Source organism: Phycodurus eques, chromosome 5 (genome assembly GCF_024500275.1).
Source record: "Phycodurus eques isolate BA_2022a chromosome 5, UOR_Pequ_1.1, whole genome shotgun sequence".
In the NCBI taxonomy this organism is placed as follows: Eukaryota; Metazoa; Chordata; class Actinopteri; order Syngnathiformes; family Syngnathidae; genus Phycodurus; species Phycodurus eques.
Genome location: NC_084529.1, coordinates 11725570 through 11749000, shown reverse-complemented (window position 1 = coordinate 11749000; position 23431 = coordinate 11725570). Strand labels below are relative to the sequence as shown.

The 23431-nt window shown below is 43.0% G+C and overlaps 1 protein-coding gene across 1 annotated transcript in view; it reads left to right on the top strand.

The window, feature by feature from the left end:
* jph3b (junctophilin 3b) overlaps window positions 1-23431 on the top strand; it is a 77247-nt gene that overhangs the window by 44932 nt on the left and 8884 nt on the right. The window contains exons 4-5 of the mRNA XM_061677504.1: window positions 4651-4775; window positions 13498-14477. Of these exons, the coding sequence (XP_061533488.1) occupies window positions 4651-4775; window positions 13498-14477 (1105 nt within the window). The remainder of the gene's footprint in view (window positions 1-4650; window positions 4776-13497; window positions 14478-23431) is intronic.

Sequence of the window (23431 nt, the reverse complement as noted above, 5' to 3'; positions counted from 1 at the left end):
GAGGGCGTCTTGTGTAAAACAAGGGACATTGTAGACATTTAATATTTCTACAGGTGCTTTGTCTCGGTCTCCTGCCATAGGGCCCCACCAGTGACCAGAACCGGAAGAAAGTGTTTCCTCCTGTTTTGCCAAATGTGGAAGATAGTTGGCCGTAACCCTTACTGGAACACAAAACATAGACTCAAACAGGAACATGAACATGGAACAGTAACGTGGAGGCAGTGGTTGGTATGCAACTATATATATATAAATGATGAAAAGTGTCATAATGAAAGCAGTCATTGATAGTGGCTCAGTAATACAGTTTGAGACTGTACCATATGTCTGAATATAGGGCTAAATTCGCTTTCTGATTAGCAGTTGATCATGGAACTGAGCAATATTCTAATGTGTTACAAACGGATGTCATGTTCTATAATTTTTCAGATCAGGATATTGCGTACAGGTGAAAGGGAGGCTTAAATCATATATTCAATATCTGATGTCACTTGTCCTTGCTTGGTCAGATATCACAGTGAAGTAGATATGAGAGAACACAGAGGAAAAGTGGAGACAGGTACAGTATTCCAAGACTCAAAACACGTCAGCTATCCCTATGAGTTTACTTGTTTCCTGTGTGTGCATGCAAGAGAATACATGAGCTGAATTAGGAAAGAGCCAATCCTATTAGACACCGACTCTGTTAAGGGCACTCAACACCACATATACAACACCACAGCACTCTCATGTCCAATAACAGATGAAAGAAAAAAAAGATTTTAAAAATGTCGTTGTTCTTTCCTAATAATTTCTATAACCAGTAAATGCACATACCTAGACATAAATAATGATTCATTTTCTTGAAGAACCCAACACAGCAACAAACAATCCAAAACAGAAAGCTTGAAACCGGATATTTTCATCATCCACATGCGTCCATCCGGAATACCTCATTTAGGGCCTGTTAACGTGACCTCTCGTAAACATTGGAAATAGCTCCAGTCTTTTGGGTAATTAAAAACATTTATGCACAACAAAACAATCTCAATTCACACAGACCTACAAAATCAACTTAAAACATTATAGGTCAGTAGTTGGTAATATTAATTCATAAAGAAACGCTATTCATGCACAACAACTGCTTGATTTTGAATACCTTTCATTGGCATATATGTGAGTTTAGACTTTGACACGTGTAATTAATGTGTTGCATGTGTGTAGCGGCAATAATACCGCATCTGCATGCCCATGTCCAATTCCTTTTTTGTTTCTCATGTGGCTCGGTTCACATTCGCCTGATTTTTCATTTTTCATTATTTATTATAGCAGGTGCAATTCCCATGCTTCTTATTCTCTGCAGAAGGATTTGAACAGTAGACCCTCCGGTCCAAGGAATCAGGTCTCGATAGTAATAAAAATCAGATATGAATCGGGTATCAGTGAGTCCTCTCATGTGCATGTGTATACCAATAATTACAGTCCAGAAAAATTATGGCCGGTGAAATGAACTGAAAATTGCATTGATGCTGATCAAGCTTCTTTTTGAGTATACATGTACTTATACTCCCGTGTTGTCACTTACATCTTTGAATCGGCATGTAATTAGTTCAGACAATATAAATACATTTACATTGTAAATAATTTATTTACCTTTCGGGCTCGTGGTTTGTTTCAGGTGTTCAGTAAATGCAAACAATGATACACATCTGATATTGGCAAATAGACTCGTACAACTGTGCAACCCTGAGCCACACTTTAACTAATTGATACTGTAGGAAAGAACAGATCAATGACAGATCATTGATCTGTTATACCCGACTCCCATTCTCTGACATTAAATCGCTGCAGTCAAATATGAATACAACATAATATCAGGAATAGCACTATTTTTTAAATTATTCATAGCCACAAGGCCAGCTCATTCTCACCAGTAAAATGCTTGTGCTAATACAGTTGGTTTTCCTCTTTCATCTATTCCAGTCCTGATTAGGAAATTATACCAATTAGTCAATACAGGTGTTGATTCAAGGCATTTTTATTTATTGATCTTTTTTTTTCTTTTTTCTTTTATGGAAGATCTTTCTTTGCAAAACTACAAATGCTGTTGATTGTCCATCAAATCCATCCATCCGCTTATCCTCACTAGGGTTGCGGACATGTTGGAGCCTATGCCAGCTATCTTCAGGCAAGCTGCGGGGTACACCCTGAACTGGTTGCCAGCCTAATTGCAGGGAACATAGAAACAAACAACTATTCGCACTCACATTCACACCTAATTTAGAGTCTTCAATTAACCTACCATGCACGGTAAGGCACGGGGAGACCATGCAAACTCCACACAGAGGAGGCCGGATTTGAACCTGGGTCCTCAAAACTATGAGGCAGATGTGCTAACCTCCACCGAGCCGCTGTCAATAGAATAAAACTGATAACGAATTCTCCTAATCAGACAGGGAGCAAGCAGGCAAATAATGAGAAAAAAAACTTTCATATTTTCTAGGCACATATACAGTACCTTTTACATAATCAAAAACACAATTGACACTCATGCTCAAATTATCATTTGCTTCTTTATCCATTGCTCTCTGTCTGTCATGCTTGGTCTGAGCTGCTATTACCGACTACATTCACTGATTCACTCATTTTGTTCAAAAATCAATGACCTGAAAACATCCCTTCTTTATTTGTTGATAGTGTCACTTGAGTGTCTTTATTGGCCACCTGATAAGTTGTTATCTTGTATTTAATGAGCCTTTGCTTTAATGAATGAAAACCCCTGTCTTACATGTGGAATTCAACATTTTTTGAAGTACTGAAAAAGCAATACAGTATGCAAGGTGCTGGGGGTGGAGGTGGGTATATTTATGTCAATGGTATAAATGGGATGCTTCACTGATTTCATACTGTTTTTGTGGCAAATGACTGTTATACAGATTATGCCAAAAATACAGTGGAATTAGTGCTTTTGCTACAGTAAGGGAACAGATCCTACACTACTTGCATAACATACCAGTCTCTGTTTCTCTCTCTCTCTGTCTCTCGCTGTCTCTCTCTCTCTCTCTCTCTCTCTCTCTCAGTCTCTCTCTCAGTCTCTCTCATGCACAGTGTCTCCTAAATTCAAAAGTTGCATCACAGTTACTGCTTGTTTCCTAGGACTGCTGGTCTCATTACAATGATCAGCTAAAGCTGTAGCATACAGTAATGAAGAGTCTGTTCAATAGTCATGAAAACAGATACTGTCCTGGCTCTCCCTCACCTCCTTTTGCTTAAACTCTTGAGTCGTTTGGGCGTGTCTGTAATTAAGATGTTTCACAATTAATGGTAATGATTACATGATGTTGAATAAGGAAGACCGTTTTCTCACTGCGTGTTTTCTTTTATCAGACACCTCTGTATCGCTCCTTTGTTACCCACTTTCCCCTCATCCTTCTTATCACTGCTTTGTCTGTCTCTCCTTACGTTTTTCTTTGTCCAGAAGGGATCACGTGATATAATTATACTTCCTTTGAGCACACACTTTGTTTCTACACAGGAAGTTGATATCTTCATACAGTAACAGGTTGTTTTGGATGTAAAGATGCATCATAAAGGAAGTAATGAGAATGACTCCGAGGTATTTTTTTGTGTCTTATTGTCAGTACCAAGGTTCCGGTTCACGTTCAATAAACGAACGAGTTTCTTTTTCCTTTTTTTAACAATATGTTGCTGCGGGCGGCACGGTGAATTGAAGACTCTAAATTGCTCGTAGGTGTGAATCTGAATGCAAATGGTTGTTTGTTTATATGTGCCCTATGATTGGCTGGCGACCAGTTCAGGGTGTACCCCGCCTCTCGCCCAGAGTCAACTGGGATAGGCTCCAGCACGCCCACAACACTAGCGAGGATAAGTGGTACGGAAGATGAATGAATGAATGAATGAATGTTGCTGCGAGATATTACCCTCAAAATACTGGCATTTTTTCCATTGTTACCACAAAAGTCCAGAAGATCATATAGTGTCGATGTATTGTGATATATAATGTATTTAGGTTGCATAGTCGTATCTACATCTGCTTGTAATTAATACCTCAGTTAAATCAAATTAATTCAACAGAATTCAGAAATCTTTTGGCATTGATTATTGTCAAGTAACACAGAACTAAACAAATATGACTGCTGATGCTGTATGTACCAGTTGCACTCAAAAGTTTACATACCCTGGCAGAATTGTGAAATATTGGCATTTAAAATAAAAATATTAACAAGTACCATCTCATTATTTTCTTTATTTTTATGTTTTTCTGTCATGGTTGAGCTTTTCTGAAATGCCTTAGAGTTGAATTTGAATGCCATTAAAAATCTAATTAAATGTGTTTTTGCAGATATAATATACTCTCATGTACAGAATAAGTAGTAGGGCTGGCTTAAAAATAAGAGAAAGTAAATAAAAAGTGAAATTGTATGTGTTGGAATAAGTGCTTAACATCAGAAAAATAACATTTAAAAAATGTTTTGAGTTTCTTTTCTGTTTTGCATCTTGATACAACAGTCTCAAACAATTTTAAAGATTTAACAAACTTAACAATTGAACAGTTTTGTAGGTTATGCTGGTTCAAAACCATTGTTTTGTCTCATAATGGCGTTTCACATATGTACTTTTAATAATAATAATAATTTCCTTTCCTTGTGTCAGGACGGCTCACGCGCAGGGTAAAGCAGAGGGAGCTGTTGGAGCAGCCCTGAAAGCTCAAGAGGAGAGTCGCATGGCCAGAGTCACTGCCAAGCAGTTCTCCCCTTCCTTCCAGCACCCAGGAAATGGTGGGTGAACACACAATGAATTCAATGATATTTACAGTGCCATGAAAAAGTATTGGCGCCCTTCTCAAATTCTTATTTTTGCAGTTTCCCCACTCTGTTTAAGAGCATCAAATACATGTAAATATCAGACAAATATAACCCAAGTTAACTTAAAAGCTGTTTTAAAATGGTGGTTTAATTTATTAAGGAAATAAAAACTATTCAAAGTAGTCACTGATGGTGTAGTGGTACACTCGCCTGACTTTGGTGCAGGCAGCGTGGGTTCAGTTCCCACTCAGTGACGGTGTGAATGTGAGTGCGAATGGTTGTCTGTGTCTATATGTGCCCTGCGACTGACTGGCGACCAGTTCAGGGTGTAGTCCGCCTTTTGCCCGAAGCTAGCTGGGATAGGCTCCAGCGTCCTGCGACCCTAACCAGGATAAGTGGTGTTGAAATGGATGGATGGATGAAACTATTCAAAGTTACCAGGGGTGGCACGGTGGATGACTGGTTAGAGCGTCAGCCTCACAGTTCTGAGGACCCGGGTTCAATTCTCCTTCCGAATTTTCCGTTAAAGAGTATAATTCATGATTCCATCAATCACAGCAAGTTGTCCAGGTCATGAAGGAGCTAAGCAGCCCAAGACCATCACACTACCACCAACATGTTTGACTGTTGATATGATGTTCTTTTTCTGAAATGCTCTGCTACATTTACACCAGATCTAACAAGACACACACCTTCCAAAAAGCTCAACTTTCATCTCATCACTCCATATAATAGTCACCCAAAAGTGTTGGGAATAATTAAGATTTTTTTTTTTTTTTGCAAAAGTAAAATGAGCCTTTATGTTCTTTTTGCCCAGTCTCTTCCTTATTGTTGTGCCATGCACACTGACCTTAACTGAGGCAACGGAGGTCTGCAGTTCTTAGTAAGCTGTCCTGAGTTACTTTGTGGTCTCCTGGATGAGTCAATGCTGTTCTCTTGGGGTAATCTTTGTAGCCCGGCCATCCCTGGAAAGATTCACCACTTTTCCATGTTTTCTCCATGTGAGGATAATGACTCGCCCTATGGTTCACTGGAATGAAAGCTTTAGAAATGGCTTTTGTAACTCTTTCCAGACTGATAAATATCCATTACTTTATTTCTCAACGGCTCTGGCTTTTCTTTGGATCCTGTCATTATCTTGCAGCTTTTTTAGATCTTTTGTCCGACTTGATTTTGTCGGCACAGATATTGTTTAAGTGATTTCTTGATTGAACAGGTCTGGAGGTTATCAGGCATGGGTGTGACCAGGGAAAATTCACCAAAAATTGTGATTAACCAGAATTAATTCATGATTTAACAAGGGGGATAATTACTTTTTCACCCAGGGCCAGGTAATTGAACAGTATTTTTTTTCCTTAATAAACGAAATCACCATTTAAAAATAACATTTAAAGTTCACTTGGGTTATATTTGTCTAATATTTATATTTGTTTGATTATCTTGAACAGTAAAGTGGGAAGACTATGCAAAAATATAAGAATTTGAGAAGGGGGCCAATACTTTTTCATGGCACTGTATATACCACACACACCTGTGGTACACACCTTTGTACAGCCGAGCAAGACTTGCGTGAAGAATGTATTTATCTAATTTTATACATAGACAAGTCTTAGGAAAGACCAATTAAACAGTTAATAATCAATTAAGTGGGACGGTGATAGCCTAGATGTGGCTAACACGTCTGTACAGAGTTTGTCTGTTCTGCCTGTGCTCACGTGGGATCTCTCTGGTAATTCAGTTTCCCCCACATTCCACAAACATTCATTCATTCGAGACTAGTTGTGTGTAGCGTATATTTGTTTTGGATAAAAGTGTAATTAATTTGGAAAAGGAATACAAGGGATTGTAAACGCCTGCATTTACTTCCGGTGAAATTCAAGGTACGTTGAAGGTTACAATCAAACTATCTTTGTCTCGTATAGGGCACCACATCTCTTTTTATATTCGTACATTTTAGGAAAAGTGACGAAAAACCTTGATCAATTTCTGTATTTTAGAAGGCTCGCTACATGAATAGAAATAAAAGTTCTTGATTTCAGCGGTCAACTGTTTTGGACTCAAACACGCACAATACACACAGGAAGGGGAATTTCAGAGAAAAGTTAATGAAAACCACAAGGGTATTCGGGGACAAATGAAAAGGGACTTCACTACAAAAATTACAGACAAAGGTATGTAAAGAACAAGATATAGGGTGAATGACTGAACTCGTAACATGAGCATGAAATAAGTTGAATCATAGTGAGGGAGAGTAAGTTGGCTGGAGCCGCACCGCAGCTGAAGAGATGTTAGCCAGCAAGAGAGAACGCCAGAGAAAGCGGCAAAAAGGTCCGAGGCTTTTTGTGCTAACTGAGGCAAATTTTGTCCTTTCTGCGCGAGCCAGCCCCTAAGTACGGGTTGAGACTCAGCATATTAAAAAAAACAATTCCCAACTTTGAAACTGTCTTGCGCATAGATCAAGCATATAAAATGATTGTTTAAACTTTAGTCTTGGCAAATCAACTACTTATTGTTCACTACAACAGCGCTTTGTACTCTTTGGCTCCAAATCAAGAGGGACAGTTCTCAAAGTCTCGTAGCCAGACCTGTAAAACTACACGTTAATGACACAGACATCAAGGTATACATTTAGGATATTCATGAAGGTTTGTTTTGCTTGTTACAAACGTGGGATATCTTCAATGTCATTTTTATTGTCCACAGGCAGTGTCTCTAAGGGGGTGATCTTGTTCCATTGTGCAACAGTCATCAATCACTTCCTTCCCCCAATCATACTGTGCAAGGCATGAGGAGACTTGCAATCACTTTATGGCTCAGATGATACAAACCAGGTTTCCTGTGTCTTGTGAAAACAAACCAGCTGGTTGAGCTTCAGGAAGCAGGAATGCAAAGGTTATCAACTCTTGGGGGTTGCCGTTGACAAATGTTCAAAAGGGCGTATTCGCTACATGTGAATGGTTGTTTGCAGGTATGTGCCCTGTGATTGACTGGTGGCCAGTCCATGTTTTATCCTGCCTCATGCCTGAAGTAATCCTGGAAAAACTCCAGCTTCTCTGTGAACCAGATAAGGATAAATGATAGACAATGAATGAATGCTGGAAAATGTTTTTCTTCCAACTTTGGGGAAGGCACTTTTCTATTGCAGCATGATTGTGCCCCAGTGCAGAGAGCAAAGTCCAATGCATGCTTTTGATAAAGGTCTCTTGTCAACCACCCTAAAGCTTTGTATTTCTGGCTTTGTCAGTCACACCTATAAAACACTGCAGGTAGCCAAGCTAGGCCACGCTGTGCTCAGCGCAGTGACACACACCACACACACACGAAAACGTACTTTACATACACACACATGAACACACACACACACACAACACATTCCTTGACACTTTACTGCACATTCTAACGTGAAATGAAGGTTCATACATGTCAGTCTTGCTCTTAACGGGGAACAAAAAAAGCCACAAATCTCTGTCAAAATATAGTGGTGAATATACAGTGTATATATAATACCTGTAAAAAGGCTACACAGCCCAAATGCCAGGTTTTTGTGGTATCAGAAATGAGACCAAAATAAATACTTTTAAAAGTGCAACCAAACAGACTGAAAAAAATATTTTAAATATGACACTCATTAACAAGCTGGAAAATTAACGAATGGATAAAAAAATCGCAAAGTCTTTGAAATCAGGCTTGAAAATTGTCAAGAATTGAGACATTCTTTCAGGTTATCAGATGCTGTGGGCATGTCACTGAATGCTCTGAAAACCGTGCCTCCCTGTAACTTTCAGCTCTCAGTCAAATATGTACCTTCTCTATACTGGTAGTAATGAGTTCAGGTTAAAAGGAATGAGGAAGTGGTGATTCCACTGAATGGCCACTGCATGGAATAAGGGTGCTAGGTTTTTATATAGTGGGGGAGCGCCTCATGCTACAAAGTATAAGCCCTAGCCTGCTGATGTCATGGGGCTAGATTTTAGCCACGCAGGAAAGGGAAGGTGGAGCTCTTCGTTTGTGATGTAGATAAGCTTGAGTAATTCAGATGACCTGATTTCAGGCCTCTCGGACAAAAAACGTCTTGAACTCAGGAATGCGTGGACGATTTTAATTTTTTTAATTCATATTTCACGTTTACTGAGGCACCATAAAGAAAAAGTTGCTTTGACAAAATATGTCCCCTTTAAATGGGAGTCAGCACACACCTGCCACCATTTAAAATGCCTTTGACCTGAAATAAATGTCAGAATGTTCTAGTAGGCTTTTTATGACATGTATTTTGCTGTCTATCTGAATGCTGAAGGTTTTTTGCTAACACTGACTGTTATTTGGAACTGTTCAAAATTCCTTCCACCTTGGCCCCAGTTTGAGCTGAAGAAAAACAGCCCCACAGCATGATGCCGCCACCACCATGCTGTACACATGGTGTTCTTTTGGTGATGAGCAGTGTTGTGTTTGTGCCAAACATACCTTTTGGATTTATGGCCGAAAAGTTTAACCTTGGTTTCTTTGAACCATAAAATCTCCCAAACAACTGGGAAAATGCACTATGGTCAGGTGATACAGTATGTTACTTTAAAGATTTACATTAACATTCAGCATCCATCCATCCATCCATTTTCTGTACCGCTTATCCTCATTAGGGTCGTGGGCGTGCTGGAGCATATCCCTATCCCTGTTAAAATGCCAGATTTTTGTGAAAAGTGGGACCAAGAAAAATCATTCCTAATCTCGGCTAGGGTCTTTTGTGGAGTTTGCATGTTCTCGCCGTGCTTGCTTATGTTTCCTTCCTTCCTTCCTTCCTCCCTTCCGCATCCCTATGCATGTTAGGGGAATCCATAACTCTAAATTGTTCATTGGTGTGAATGTGCAAATTGTTGTTTATCTGTATGTGCCGGCGATTGACTGGCATCCATAGTATCGTATTTTCATGACCATAGGGTGCACCGTATTAAAAGGCGCAGTCTCAGTTACGGGGTCTATTTCTGTATTTAACACATACATAAGGTGCACCGTATTATTGGGCGCAGGCATGGTAAAACATACATACATAGCATACAAACATAGCTTAAAACATACAGTAGCATGTATGCACGCTAAAACATACGCTAGCATGCATGCTAGCGTATGTTTTTAAAAAGGCAGCGGGAGCAAAACGTAGTTCGGTTGTACTTTATTGAAGTATTCAACAATGTACTCACATTATTTTTTTATCAATACTCATCCACAAATCCATCAAAGTCCTGATCTTCTGTATCCGAAATGAACAGCTGGGCAAGTTCCCCAACAAACATGCCGGGTTCCCTCTCATCATTGTCAGAATCAGTCTCGTTGCCGGGGGGCTGTTCAGCAATGATGCCGGCTTTCACGAAAGCTCAGACAACAGTGCAAGCAGACACGTTAGCCCAAGCATCCACAATCCATTCACAAATTGTGGCATAACTCGCCCGGCGCTGCCTCCTAGTCTTGGTAAAGATGTGTTCGCCATCTGTCATCCATCGCTCCCACGCCGCTCACAACTTCACTTTGAACGCCCTGTTTACACCGATGTCCAGTGGTTGGAGTTCCTTCGTCAAGCCTCGCGGAATGATGGCAAGCTCAGAGTTATTGTAGTCAGTCGAATGGTGACTTGAGACGCTTCTCCCAGCTGTTCTTTGCTCATTAATCCATTGCTCGAGTTGGTCTTCCAACTCGGGCCATCTCGCCTTGTTTCCGCGGAAACTCAACTTCGTCTTCTTGACTTGACGAAGCTCGTTTTCCTGCTTCCTCCACTTGCGAACCATGGATTCGTTGATCTTGAATTCTCTCGCGGCTGCTCGATTCCCATGTTCCTCTGCGTAACTGACAGCTTGCAGTTTAAACTGCTTCGTAAGCGTGTCTCTTCGTAGGTGCATTTTCGGGGGTCCTTAGCCAAACCGATGTTGTTTTCCACAATGCACATACCCGACTATATACCTACTGGGGGTGTACCATTAGCGTCTTCTTTCACGCGCACCCTTTAACGGCCGCATGCTGTCCTCAGCCACGTCCGCTTTTCCTCTATAAAAGCAGGGTGTCGGCAGGAAATGCTCCCAGTCAGTCAAACAGAGCGCTCGTCAACGTCACAACAACATTTGCAGATTTTGAAACTCGGTGCACACATAAGGTGCACCGCATTATAAGGCGCTTCGTCCATTTTGGGAGAAATGTAAGACTTTTAAGTGAGCCTTATGGTCGTGAAAATATGGTATAGAACGACTATATTATACAGTAAATTTACAGTATATGTATATTACAGGGTTTGAGACTGCGACCAAATTGGTCGCGTATGCGAATATATTTTCAGCTTGTGCGATTAAAAGTTTAATATTTTCAAATTTGCGCGAGTGCATGTTTTAATGGTTGAAGTCGCCTTTTTTTCACTGCAATCTCCTGCATGAGCGAGGGAGCGAGAGAGCACTGTGACGCCGTGTCAATTATTATTATTATGAATTCCATTTGAGTTGAAAGCGACAGGCTGAACAAATTCTCTTCCATTAGATGGCAAAAGGTACAGTACAATAAACCTCTGTATACACCTGTTGCTATTCATACAACAGAATAAATCATGAGAGTTCCTGCAATTATATCAACTTTGTGTTAAATTATCTAGGCCCAGATTTCACATTAAGTCAATTTGTGAGAAAACCCACGCAGGCACAGGGAGAACATGCAAACTCCACACAGGTGGTGCCGGGGATTGAACCCTGGTCCTCAGAACTGTGAGGCAGATGCTCTACCCAGTCGCCCACCGTTCCACCAAATGAAAAAATCTCCTGTGTAATTTTTTCTTTTTTTTTCTTTCTATTGGCTAATTTCTCCGCTATGGAGTTTGTTAAGCCAGTTGGTTTTATGTTTGTTGTTTATGTTTGAGGTAGTCGTAGTCTCTGAGAGTACTGTATCATTGCAGCACATAATTCTATAACTAAATGAAACAGTGAAGGCAATAAATAATACATTTAAAAATTCCTTCTACAAACAATTGATTATAATAATCTACCTTCATGCAGTTCTGCAGTCTCAAAATTAGGACGTTTCAATATACAGTGCTGTGAAAAATTATTGGCCCCCACTCAATTCTTAGATTTTTGCATAGTTTTCCCCACTATAATGTTTATCAAAGATAATCAAAGAAATGTAAATATCAGACAAATATAATCCAACAACAACAAAACTATTCAACGTTACCTGGCCCTGTATGAAATAATAATTCACCCCCCCTTGTTAAATTATGAATTGTGGCTTATCACAATTTTTGGTTAATTTTCACTGATCACATTCAAGTCAGATTACCTCTCGATCTGTTCAATCAAGAAATCACTGGAACATAATCTCTCCCTACAAAATCAAAACAGACAAAACAAAAGCAACAAAATAACACGATCCTATCAGTCTGGAAAGGGTTACAAAAGCCATTTCTAAAGCTTTGGGATTTCAACGAACCATAGGGAAAGCCATTATCCTCACATGGAGAAAACATGGAACAGTGGTGACCCTTCCCAGGAGTGGCCAGCCTACAAAGATTACCTCAAGAGAACTGCAATGACTCATTCAGGAGGCCACAAAGGAACTCAGGACAATTTATAAAGAATTGTAGGCCTCCCTTGCCTCAGTTAAGGTCAGCTTTCATGACACACCAAAAAGGAAGAGACAAGGCAAAAGTGGCGCAAACATGGGAGAGTTCCAAGGTGAAAACTTCAGACCAAAATGAACATAAGGGCTCATCTTACTTTTTCAAAAAAAAAAAAATCTGAATGATTCCCATGATTTTTGGGAAACTATTGAAAGGACTAACAAGATGAAAGTTGAGCTTTTTGTAAGGCGTGTGTCTCGTTACATCTGGTGTAAATGTAGCACAGCATTTCAGAAAACGAAAATCATACCAACAATCAAACGTCGTGGCAGTGTTGATAGTCTTGTGCTGCTTAACTCCTTCAGGACTTGGACAAGTTGCTGTGATTGATGGAACCATAAATTCTGCTCTTTAACAAAAAAGTTAAGTTCAGTTTGTGACCTCAAGCTGAAGTGCACTTGGGTTCTGCAGTAGGATAACGATCCAAAACCCACCAGCAAGTCAGCTTCTGAATAGCTTTAAAAAAACAAAATGAAAGTTTTGGAGTGGCAGAGTCAAAGTCCAGACTTGAATCCGATTGAAATGCAGTGGCATGACCTTAAAAAGGTCGTTCATGCTCGAAAACCCTCAATTGAAACAATTCTGCAAGGAAGAGTGGCCAAAATATCTCCACAGAGATGTGAAAGACTCATTGCCAGTTATAGAAAACGCTTGATTTCAGTTGTTGCACTTGAGGATGGCCCAACCAGTTATTAGGTTTAGGGGGCCATTAGTTTTTCGCACAGGGCCTGGTAACTGAATAGTTTTTTCCCCCCTTAATAAATGAAATCAATATTTAAAAACAGCCTTTTAAGTTCACTTGGGTTATATTTGTCTGATATTTACATTTGTTTTATGATTTTAAAGTGCTGAAACGATGCAAAAACATAAGAATTTGAGAAGGGGGCCCATACTCTTTCACAGCCCTGTATAATTCCTTGCCCACTAACGGGCTACTGAATACTGCAAATATCAAATGCTCTAGCTAGACAATGTTGTTATTGCTTTCTAAAAGCAATGTAACAAACAAACAGCTGTGCTAAGTTTCTTTATGGTTTCTTGTCTGTTTTGCAGGCATGGAGGTGCAACGTCCCAAGTGTCAGGTGTCCAGCGAGGTGGAGGGTGATGGCTTGTCGAGTAGCGCCGGAACTGCAGACAGCCCTGACCTCTACGTGAGGAGCACAGGCTCAGATGACCCCTCCAATGCCACACCAGATCTCAGTCCCCCTTCTTCCTCACCTCCCCACAGTCCTCCTGCCCCAATTCGGTCATCCCAGCGCAGCAAAAGTGCTCGCTTTCACCGGCAGACTGCAGTCGACCATGGAGACAGGGTGAAAGAAGGGGGAGAGCGAGGTGAGAAGGAGGGGTCTGGAGGGCAGACAGAAATCCAGGTGTTGATAGAGGGAGGGAATAGGGAGAGTGAAGGTGGCGGAGGAAAGGTAGAGTACATACGGGCAAAAAGCTGGAGTGATGAAAAAAGGAAAGGGGTGTTCCACAAAGAAGGAGGGGGGCTTAGCGGACAAGGAACGAGGAGGACCAATGAACATAAACAGAGCTCCTCCAATCACAAGTCTCGGGACCATGGCTCATCTAATCATAAGCAAGCCAGGGGAGACAGACGGACAGAGACATTTTCTTCTGCCTCTTGGACGTCTGGGCACAGAGGGGCGCACAGCAGAGGAGGGCGTCTTCTTGAGCAGGACGAAGAGAAAATGAGCAATTATGAAATGGAGATGAAGCCTTTACAGCCCAGAGATTCCACTACCCACAAGCCCCATGGGCACGGGGAGGAGAAGCACGGGCACAGTCATTCTCATGGAGAGGGGCGCTCACACACATTACAGCGACAGCGGCATAAGAACCGAGACGGGAGAGAAGGAAGAGAGGGGAAAGAGGGCAGGGAAGGTAAAGACCAGCCAGAGAGAGTACATCTGGCCGACAAGGCGGATTCTCGGCCTATACGACGGGACCTGACCCTCTCTCCCCCTCTGAAGTCCTCCCCCATCGCACCAGAGCATCAGGATCAAGGTCTCATACAGCGCAAAGGCCACTCAGTAAGACCATTGCACTGCCGAACTCACACCAACAAACACAATTTGAAAAGCGGGTCACACAAATTATATCGAATAGTATAGCGGATTTTGTCACACTAGCCGGCCTCAAATTTATTTATTTGGAATACTGGTTACTGAAAACTGGTAAGCACATCTGCCTCACAGTTCTGAGAACCCGGGTTCGAATCCGGCCTCGCTTGTGTGGAGTTTGCATGATCTACTCGTTCCCGCGTGAGTTTTCGCTGGGTACTCTGGTTTCACATTCCAAAAACATGCACGGTAGGTTAATCGAGCACTCTAAATTGCCCACTGGTGTGAATGTGAGTGTGAGTCTATATGTGCCCTGCAATTGGCTGGCGACCAGTTCGGGGTGTACCCCACTTCTGTGCCAGCACACCCGTGACGCTAGTTATGGAAAATGGTATGGAAAATGGATGTTTACTCTAGATGCAATATTTTTGTAACATTTTAACACTCTTAACTGTAAAGTGGTTACAGCTGTACAGTATTATTGTTTTCAGTGGTGTAGAACTGCACTTGATAATACAAGTTTTTTTTTTTTTTTTTTTTTTTTTTTACTTAGCTGAATGATGGAAGCACGGTTGATGAGTCTGCCTCACATTTCTGACATTCAAAACATAGCTCTGCCTTCCTGTGTTGAGTTTGTATGTTTACCCTGTGCTTGCGTGCGTTTTTCTAGGGTACTCCAGATTTTTTTGTGTGTGTTTCCATCCATCCATTTTCTACTGCTTATCCGGGTCGGGTCGCGGAGGCAGTAGCTTTAGCATGGACGCCCAGACTTCCCTCTCCCCAGACACTTCATCCAGCTTTTCCGGGTGGATCCCGATGCATTGCCAGGCCAGCCGAAGGACGGAGTCTCTCCAGCGTGTCCTGGGTCATCCCCAGGGTCTCCTCCCGGTGGCACATGCATCCGAATCAGATGCCCCAGCCACCTCATCTGGCTCCTCTCTATGCAGAGAAACAGCGACTCTACTCTGAGATCCTCCCGGATGACCGAGCTTCTCACCCTATCTCTAATGGACAGCCCGGACACCCTGCGGAGGAAACTCATTTTGGCCGCTTGTATCTGGGATCTTGTTCTTTCGGTCACGACCCACAGCTCGTAGCCATAGGTGATGGTAGAAACGTAGATCGACCGGTAAATCGAGAGCTTCACCTTTCGGCTTAGCACCTTCTTTACCACAACGAACCGATACAAAGTCTGCATCACTGCAGACGCTGCACCGATCCGCCTGTCGATCTCCTGTTCCATTCTTCCCTCACTCGTGAACAAGACCCCAAGATACTTGAACTCCTCCACTTGGGGCAGGATCTCATCCCCAACCTGGAGAGGGCACGTCACCCTTTTCCGACTGAGGACCACGGTCTCAGATTTGGAGGTGCTGATTCTCATCCCAGCCGCTTCACACTCGGCTGCGAACTGCTCCAGTGAGAGTTGGAGCTCACGGCTTAATGAAGCCAACAGAACCACATCCTCTGCAAAAAGCAGAGATGCAATACTGAGGTCATCAAACCGGACCCCCTCTACGCCTCGGCTGCGCCTTGAAATTCTGTCCATAAAAGTTATGAACAGAATCGGTGACAAAGGGCAGCCTTGGCGGAGTCCAACCCTCACCGGCAATGAGTCCGACTTAATGCGGACCAAACTCTGACTGCGGTCATACAGGGACTGAACAGCCCGTATCAGGGGGTTCGGTACCCCATACTCCCAAAGCACCCTTCACAGGACTCCCCGAGGGACATGGTCGAACGCCTTCTCCAAGTCCACAAAACACATGTAGACTGGTTGGGCGAACTCCCATGCACCCTTGAGGGCCCTGCCGAGGATGTAGAGCTGGTCCACTGTTCCACGGCCAGGACGAAAACCACATTCCTCCTCCTGAATCAGAGATTCGACTTCCCGACGGACCCTCCTCTCCAGCACCCCTGAATAGACCTTACCAGGGAGGCTGAGGAGTGCGATCCCCCTGTAGTTGGAACACACCCTACGGTCCCCCTTCTTAAAAAGGGGGACCACCACCCCAGTCTGCCAATCCAGTGGCACTGTCCCCAATGTCCACGCGATGTTGCAGAGGCGTGTCAACCAGGACAGCCCCACAACATCCAGAGCCTTTAGGAACTCCGGGAGAATCTCATCCACCACCGGGGCCTTGCCACCGAGGAGATTTTTAACTACCTCGGTGACCTCAAACCCAGAGATAGGAGAGGCTGCCTCAGAGAATCCACACTCTGCTTCCTCATGGGAAGGCATGTTGGTGGAATTGAGGAGGTCTTCATTGTATTCTCCCCACCGACTCACAACGTCCCGAGTCGAGGTCAGCAGCGCCCCATCCCCACTATACACAGTGTTGGTGGTGCACTGCTTTCCTCTCCTGAGACGCCGGATGGTGGACCAGAATTGGCACAGGCCCGGCCACCAGGCGCTCACCTTTGAGCCCCACCACCAGGCCTGGCTCCAGTGGGGGGCCCCGGTGACCCGTGTCCGGGCAAGGGAAAACCAAGTCCATCGTTTGTCGTCATCATAAGGGGTCTTTGTCTGTGTTTTTTTATTTTTATTTTTTAAATTTGTTTTACACAATAGAGTGTTTGTTTCATCGGATTCATTCATGACTTTGTACTGGCCAGCGTCTGAGGCGTCTTGGTGGCCTGACACAGTGCCATAATGAACAGTAATGTCGGACAGTGGATTTTTTTTTAAACATTTGTTTGACACCTCTTCTAGCCTAATGAGGACAAGCGGCAAAAATTAAAATGGATGGATGGACATACAGTCACTTTAGCCATACTGTAGTGAGCAGCCTGCAGGACATACTGTAGATACATGGGCCACTTTTGTTGCTATGCCATGCAATAAGTCCCAGATCCGATTTTCATCACTCTAACCTTCGGTGGATGAAAAAAAAAGAAAAAAAAAGTGAGATTTGATGGCCTTGCAAGACTTTTCTTCCACTGTATACAGTACGTAAATACTTTACCCATGCTTCTCAACAGTTGGAAATTTTACTGACATAACTCTACATTGAGCATTTTATAGGATGTCTCACCAATGTAATTTGACCTTTAGATTCTGATTAATGAATCTCAGTATGGTAACCACCACACTTCACACTATTTGTTGGGAAAATGCAGCCCTATGGGGGGCACAAGCCAGTGCAAACTGTGCGCCGGTCCCAAGCCATGTAAATGCAGTGTGTTGCATCTGGAAGGGCATCCGGCTTAAAACTTTGCCAAACAAATATGAGCATTCATCCAAAGAATTCCATAGTTCTGAGCATCCCAGACAGAGAGCGAGTCAAGATTGGTTCAGATTGTAATGGACATGTTGGTGAAGGAAATAGGGGTGATGAAGAAGTGATGGGTTAGTACGGCATCCAGAAAAGGAACTTGGAGGGACAGATGGCGGTAGACTTTGCAAAAAGGATGCAAATGGCTGTGAACACTTTTTGGCTAGTGAACACTTTTTGGCGAGTGAACACTTTCTTTCCAGAAGAGGCATGAACATAGGGTGACCTACAAGAGCGGAGGTAGAAGCACGCAGGTGGATTACATCTTGTGCAGACGATGTAATCTGAAGGAGGTTACCGACTGTAAGGTTGTGGTTGGGGGGAGTGTGGCTAGACAGCATAGGATGGTGGTGTGTAAAATGACTCGTGGTGGGGAGGAAGATTAGGAAGACAAAGGCAGAGCTGAGAACCATGTGGTGGAAGCCGAGACAGGACGAGTGTTGTGCAGCTTTTCGGGAAGAGGTGAGACAGGCTCTCGGTAGACAGGAGGAGCTTCCAGAAGACTGGACCACTGCAGCCAAAGTGATCAGAGAGGCAGGCAGGAGAGTACTTAGTGTATCTTCTGGCAGGAAAGGAGAGAAGGAGACTTGGTGGTGGAACCTCACAGTACAGGAAATCATACAAGGAAAAAGGTTAACTAAGAAGAAGTGGGACACTGAGAGGACCGAGGAGAGGCGAAAGGAATACATTGAGATGCGACACAGGGCAAAGGTAGAGGTGGCAAAGGCCAAACAAGAGGCATATGATGACATGTATGGCAGGTTGGACACTAAAGAAGGAAAAAAGGATCTATACAGGCTGGCCAGACAGAGGGATAGAGATGGGAAGGATGTTCAGCAGGTTAGGGTGATTAAGGATAGAGATGGAAATATGTTGACTGGTGCCAGCAGTGTGCTAGCTAGATGGAAAGAATACTTCGAGGAGTTGATGAATGAGGAAAATGAGAGAGAAGGGAGAGTAAAAGAGGCAAGTGTGGTGGACCAGGAAGTGGCAATGATTAGTAAGGGGGAAGTTAGAAAGTCATTAAAGAGGATGAAATATGGAAAGGGAGTTGGTCCTGATGACATTCCTGTGGAGGTATGGAAGCATCTAGGAGAGGTGGCTGTGGAGTTTTTGACCACTTGTTCAATAGAATTCTAGCGTGGGGGAGAAGATGCCTGAGGAATGGGGGAAAAGTGTGCTGGTGCCCATTTTTAAGAACAAGGGTGATGTGCAGAGCTGTGGGAACTATAGAGGAATAAAGTTGATGAGCCACACAATGAAGTTATGGGAAAGAGTAGTGGAGGCTAGAATCAGGACAGAAGTGAGTATTTGTGAGCAGCAGTATGGTTTCATGCCTAGAAAGAGTTCCACAGATGCATTATTTGCCTTGAGGATGTTGATGGAAAAGTACAGAGAAGGTCAGAAGGAGCTACATTGTGTCTTTGTAGATCTAAAGAAAGCCTATGACAGAGTACCCAGAGAGGAACTGTGCTACTGCATGCGGAAGTCTGGAGTGGCAGAGAAGTATGTTAGAATAATACAGGACATGTACGGGGGCAGCATAACAGCAGTGAGGTGTGTTCTAGGTGTGACAGACGAATTTAAGGTGGAGGTGGGACTGCATCAGGGATCAGCCCTGAGTCCCTTCCTGTTTGCAGTGGTGATGGATAGGCTGACAGATGAACAGATGAGGTTAGACTGGAATCCCCGTGGACCATGATTTTTGCAGATGACATTGTGATCTGCAGTGAAAGCAGGGAGCAGGTGGAGGAACAGTTAGAAAGATGGGGGCATGCACTGGAAACCAGAGGAATGAAGATTAGCCAAAGTAAGACTGAATATATGTGCATGAATGAGAGGAGTGGTGGTGGGAGAGTGAGGCTACAGGGAGAAGAGAGGGTGGAGGGCTTTAAATACTTGGGGCCAACTGTCCAGAGCGATGGTGAGTGTGGTCAGGAAGTGAAGAAACGGGTCCAAGCAGGTTGGAATGGGTGGAGGAAGGAAGGTGTGTTATGTGACAGAAGAGTCTCTGCTAGGATGAAGGGCAAAGTTTATAAAACAGTGGTGAGGTCAGCCATGATGTACGGATTTGAGACAGTGGCACTGAAGAGACAACAGGAAGCAGAGTTGGAGGTGGCGGAACTGAAGATGTTGAGGTTCGCTCTCGGAGTGACCAGGTTGGATAAAATTAGAAATGAGCTCATCAGAGGGACAGCCAACGTTCGATGTTTTGGAGACAAAGTTAGAGAGAGCAGACTTCGATGGTTTGGACACGTCCAGAGGAGAAATAGTGAGTATATTGGTAGAAGGATGATGAGGATGGAGCTGCCAGGCAAGAGAGCTAGAGGAAGACCAAAGAGAAGGTTGATGGATGTCGTGAGGGAAGACATGAGGGCAGTTGGTGTTTGAGAGGAGGATGCAGGAGATAGGCTTACATGGAAAAGGATGACACGCTGTGGCGCCCCCTAAAGGGACAAACCGAAAGAAAACAAAGAAGACACTAGTGTTAGGAATGATAAACGAGTCCGGTGGCGAAATGTGCGGGTACATCTCTGCAATTCCCATGAGCTATATACCTCAGCAAACTAATGGTTCTTCTCAAGCCCATTTAGTCCACTTACTATTTATGTTCCAACGGGGGTACTTTGTGACCCCAAAAATAAACTACCAAGAGGACACACACCCAGCTATGTCCCGAAGCCAATCGCTAGTCGAGCTAAGCTAGTCATCACAACTTAAAGTTAAAAAAGTCAGCACTCAGTAAGCTGTGCGATTGTTTAAAAACAAAAGCATTGTGTGTGTGCAGTGGTGCTCCTAGCTTGAATGGCACTGTGTGCTAGACCCCCCTTGACTCTTAGCTATTGTTTGTTTGTGCAGATTATTTTTTCTACAAAAGAAATTGTTGTTGTCTATTCAAATAATTTATTTATTTGAAAATATAGATATATAATATATTTGTTTTTTTAGTTTTTTACAGTACCATAAAGTGACAATTCTCAGAGACAAGTGGTTTTGCATGTTTGTAAAAGGGGTTAGACAAATGTGATTTTATAGAATTGGGTTAAGTTAAGGCAACTCAAGGTTCTTTATGATTAACGTCTACATCAACAAATGTTAACTATCACATTGTTTCAGCACCAAATCAAATCATATAAAATAATCGCATCGCTCCCATACTGAACCGCATCGTATCGTTCCGCCGTTAAAGATATCATTTTTGAATCGAATCGTAACCTTTGTATCTAGATATGTATTGAATCGGCCTCAGACCAGAGTTTCCCAACCCTTCACACTGCAGATCAATTCCGATTTCTTTTGCCCAATGTGATATGTATCTGATTCTTTTCATGTCAATGTTTCATATCCGACCCAGCCTCTTTCATATGTGGATATAAATCGGTTATGTATCTGACGTTAGTGCAGTATGGACGCTCACGGGGCGCACAGCCGACAAATACGTCATCAATAGGTCATCAAAATGTCATCAAAATTTCACAAGTGTTCAACAAAACAGATCTCACAAAAGGGCAACTGCGGACAAAGCAGCAGAAAACAGTCAGTGGTGAAAAGAGGATTCTTCAGAACCGATAAATATAAGAAAAAGTTGGCTTCGGTTGTGCAAAATTCTTGAAATCGCTACAAATGCGTCAAGACGAGACCTCTGCGAGGGGCTGCATTTACTTCAATAAACACGCCGCTTCGCTGTTGTACACATACACAATGTGACGTCCGGTTTTCTGCGCATGCGTGTGGACGGAACAGAAGCTGCATTTGTCTTTGTAATGTGAACAACTGCATGAAAAGATCGGCTTTAACAATAAAAAAATCCGAAATGGACATCTTGCCATGCAGTGTGAATGTAGCATCAGTCAGATTGATCAGACAGCGATGATCTCCCCTATTTAAAGGGTCACACTGAAAAATGTGTATTGAACACCAACTGGCCACAACATTATGACCGCATTTAATGAGATGAATATAAGAGCTGTATCTAAGACCAAGATAATGCTCTGTTTTGATCCCAAAAAAAATTATTACTGTACTTGTAGTTGGCAGTGTTGTAATTCTGCTCAGTGGCGTGCAATGGCGGGAGGGCGGCGGATGGTGCGGTGGCCCTGGTCATCCAAATGGGGTTTGCTGGGCATCAACAGCCGTCCCCCTATACATTTTTCTCTGGGCACTCCGGTTTCCTCCCACATCCCAAAAACATGCATGGTAGGTTAATTGGAAACTCTAAATTGCCCGTAGGTATGAATGTGAGCGCGAATAATAATTTGTTTCAATGTGCCCTGCGATTGGCTGGCAACCGGTTCAGGATGTACCCCACCTCTTGCCCGAAGATAGCTGGGATAGGCGCCAGCAGCTCGCGACCCTAGTGAAGATAAGGGTGAAGAAAATGGAAGGATGGATGGATGGAATATTTCAGGATTTTTCAGACAGTCATGTCTGCATGTTTGCATGTCAAACAGTCACGTTGCCCAGTTATAACCTGGTTGTAGCTGCAATATAGCCCTCCACCATGGAAGGAGCCATCCAATAGCCTAGCCCCAAGGAATTGCATGGATATTCATTGCCGCGCCACAACCAAACCCGATAAGGAGCAATTGCCATGGCGAATGAATGGGATAAAGTTGATCACAGTGTGGCAGATAGCCAGCAGGCTAGATAGAAAGAAGCCAGCTAGTAAAAGGCAGCTACGGTACAGACAGGCGCAAAATCAACCCGGATTTTACTTTTGGCCAAGGTACACTGACAATTTCTGGTTAAAGTAAACCATTTTAAACTAAAAAGAAAAACTTTTCTGGAGGAAGAAGCGGTAGCCACAACACGCCAGAATACACTTGTTCCGGTTCAATAGACGGTTTTCAAATCATCAATTTGGATTTTTCCTTTCTAGGAATATTATTTTGGAATAGTTCAAGGTTTAACGATTTGATTCTGGTTCAGACTTCATTCGTTACTGTCAATATGAAGAGCAAATCGGGATCTATAGGGTGAGTCCGACCCGTGGTGTGTGCATACAGTTTCAAACATCTCAGTCACAATGGTTCACTTTGATATCATTAGTCTGCAGAAGACCGACCCTGAGTGGTGTTGTGTAGTAGCTCAGTGGTTGCTGGCTTCCATTACATGAACCTGTTTACACAGGCGCACACACACATACAGTCACAGAGGGAAACACACTGCTCCTCTCTGCACCTTAGTAACAGCAGATTGGCAAAGTAGGCCTTCCTCTCAGATGCCCCACTATTGGTTAACTAGTGCTCTGTTGCTAGGGAACAGCTTATGCCTTGCTTCGACAGCGGCCAATCGGTGGGTGGGTGACAGCAACAGTGGTGGGGGGGAGTAGGTTGAGGTGGGCTGTGTGTTTGCAGCTGCAGAGAACCAAGCGGGATTTGTGTAAGGCAGGTTCACAGCACAAACAGTTGTCGTAACACTGACACAAATAGACGCAGAATGCTGAAACAAGCTAGCGACTCTCACACTCCACCTGCTATGACTTGGTTAATTCAACTTTATTTATAAGTGACTTCATGATTGCTCTTCAACAGTATATTGTACATGCAAAATATGCTAAACCTAAATTAAGAAGTGAGATGGATGCAATATGTAATTGAAAAGACACCAATTCAGACGTTTACCGTGTGCTTGCGATCAGCAGCTTGA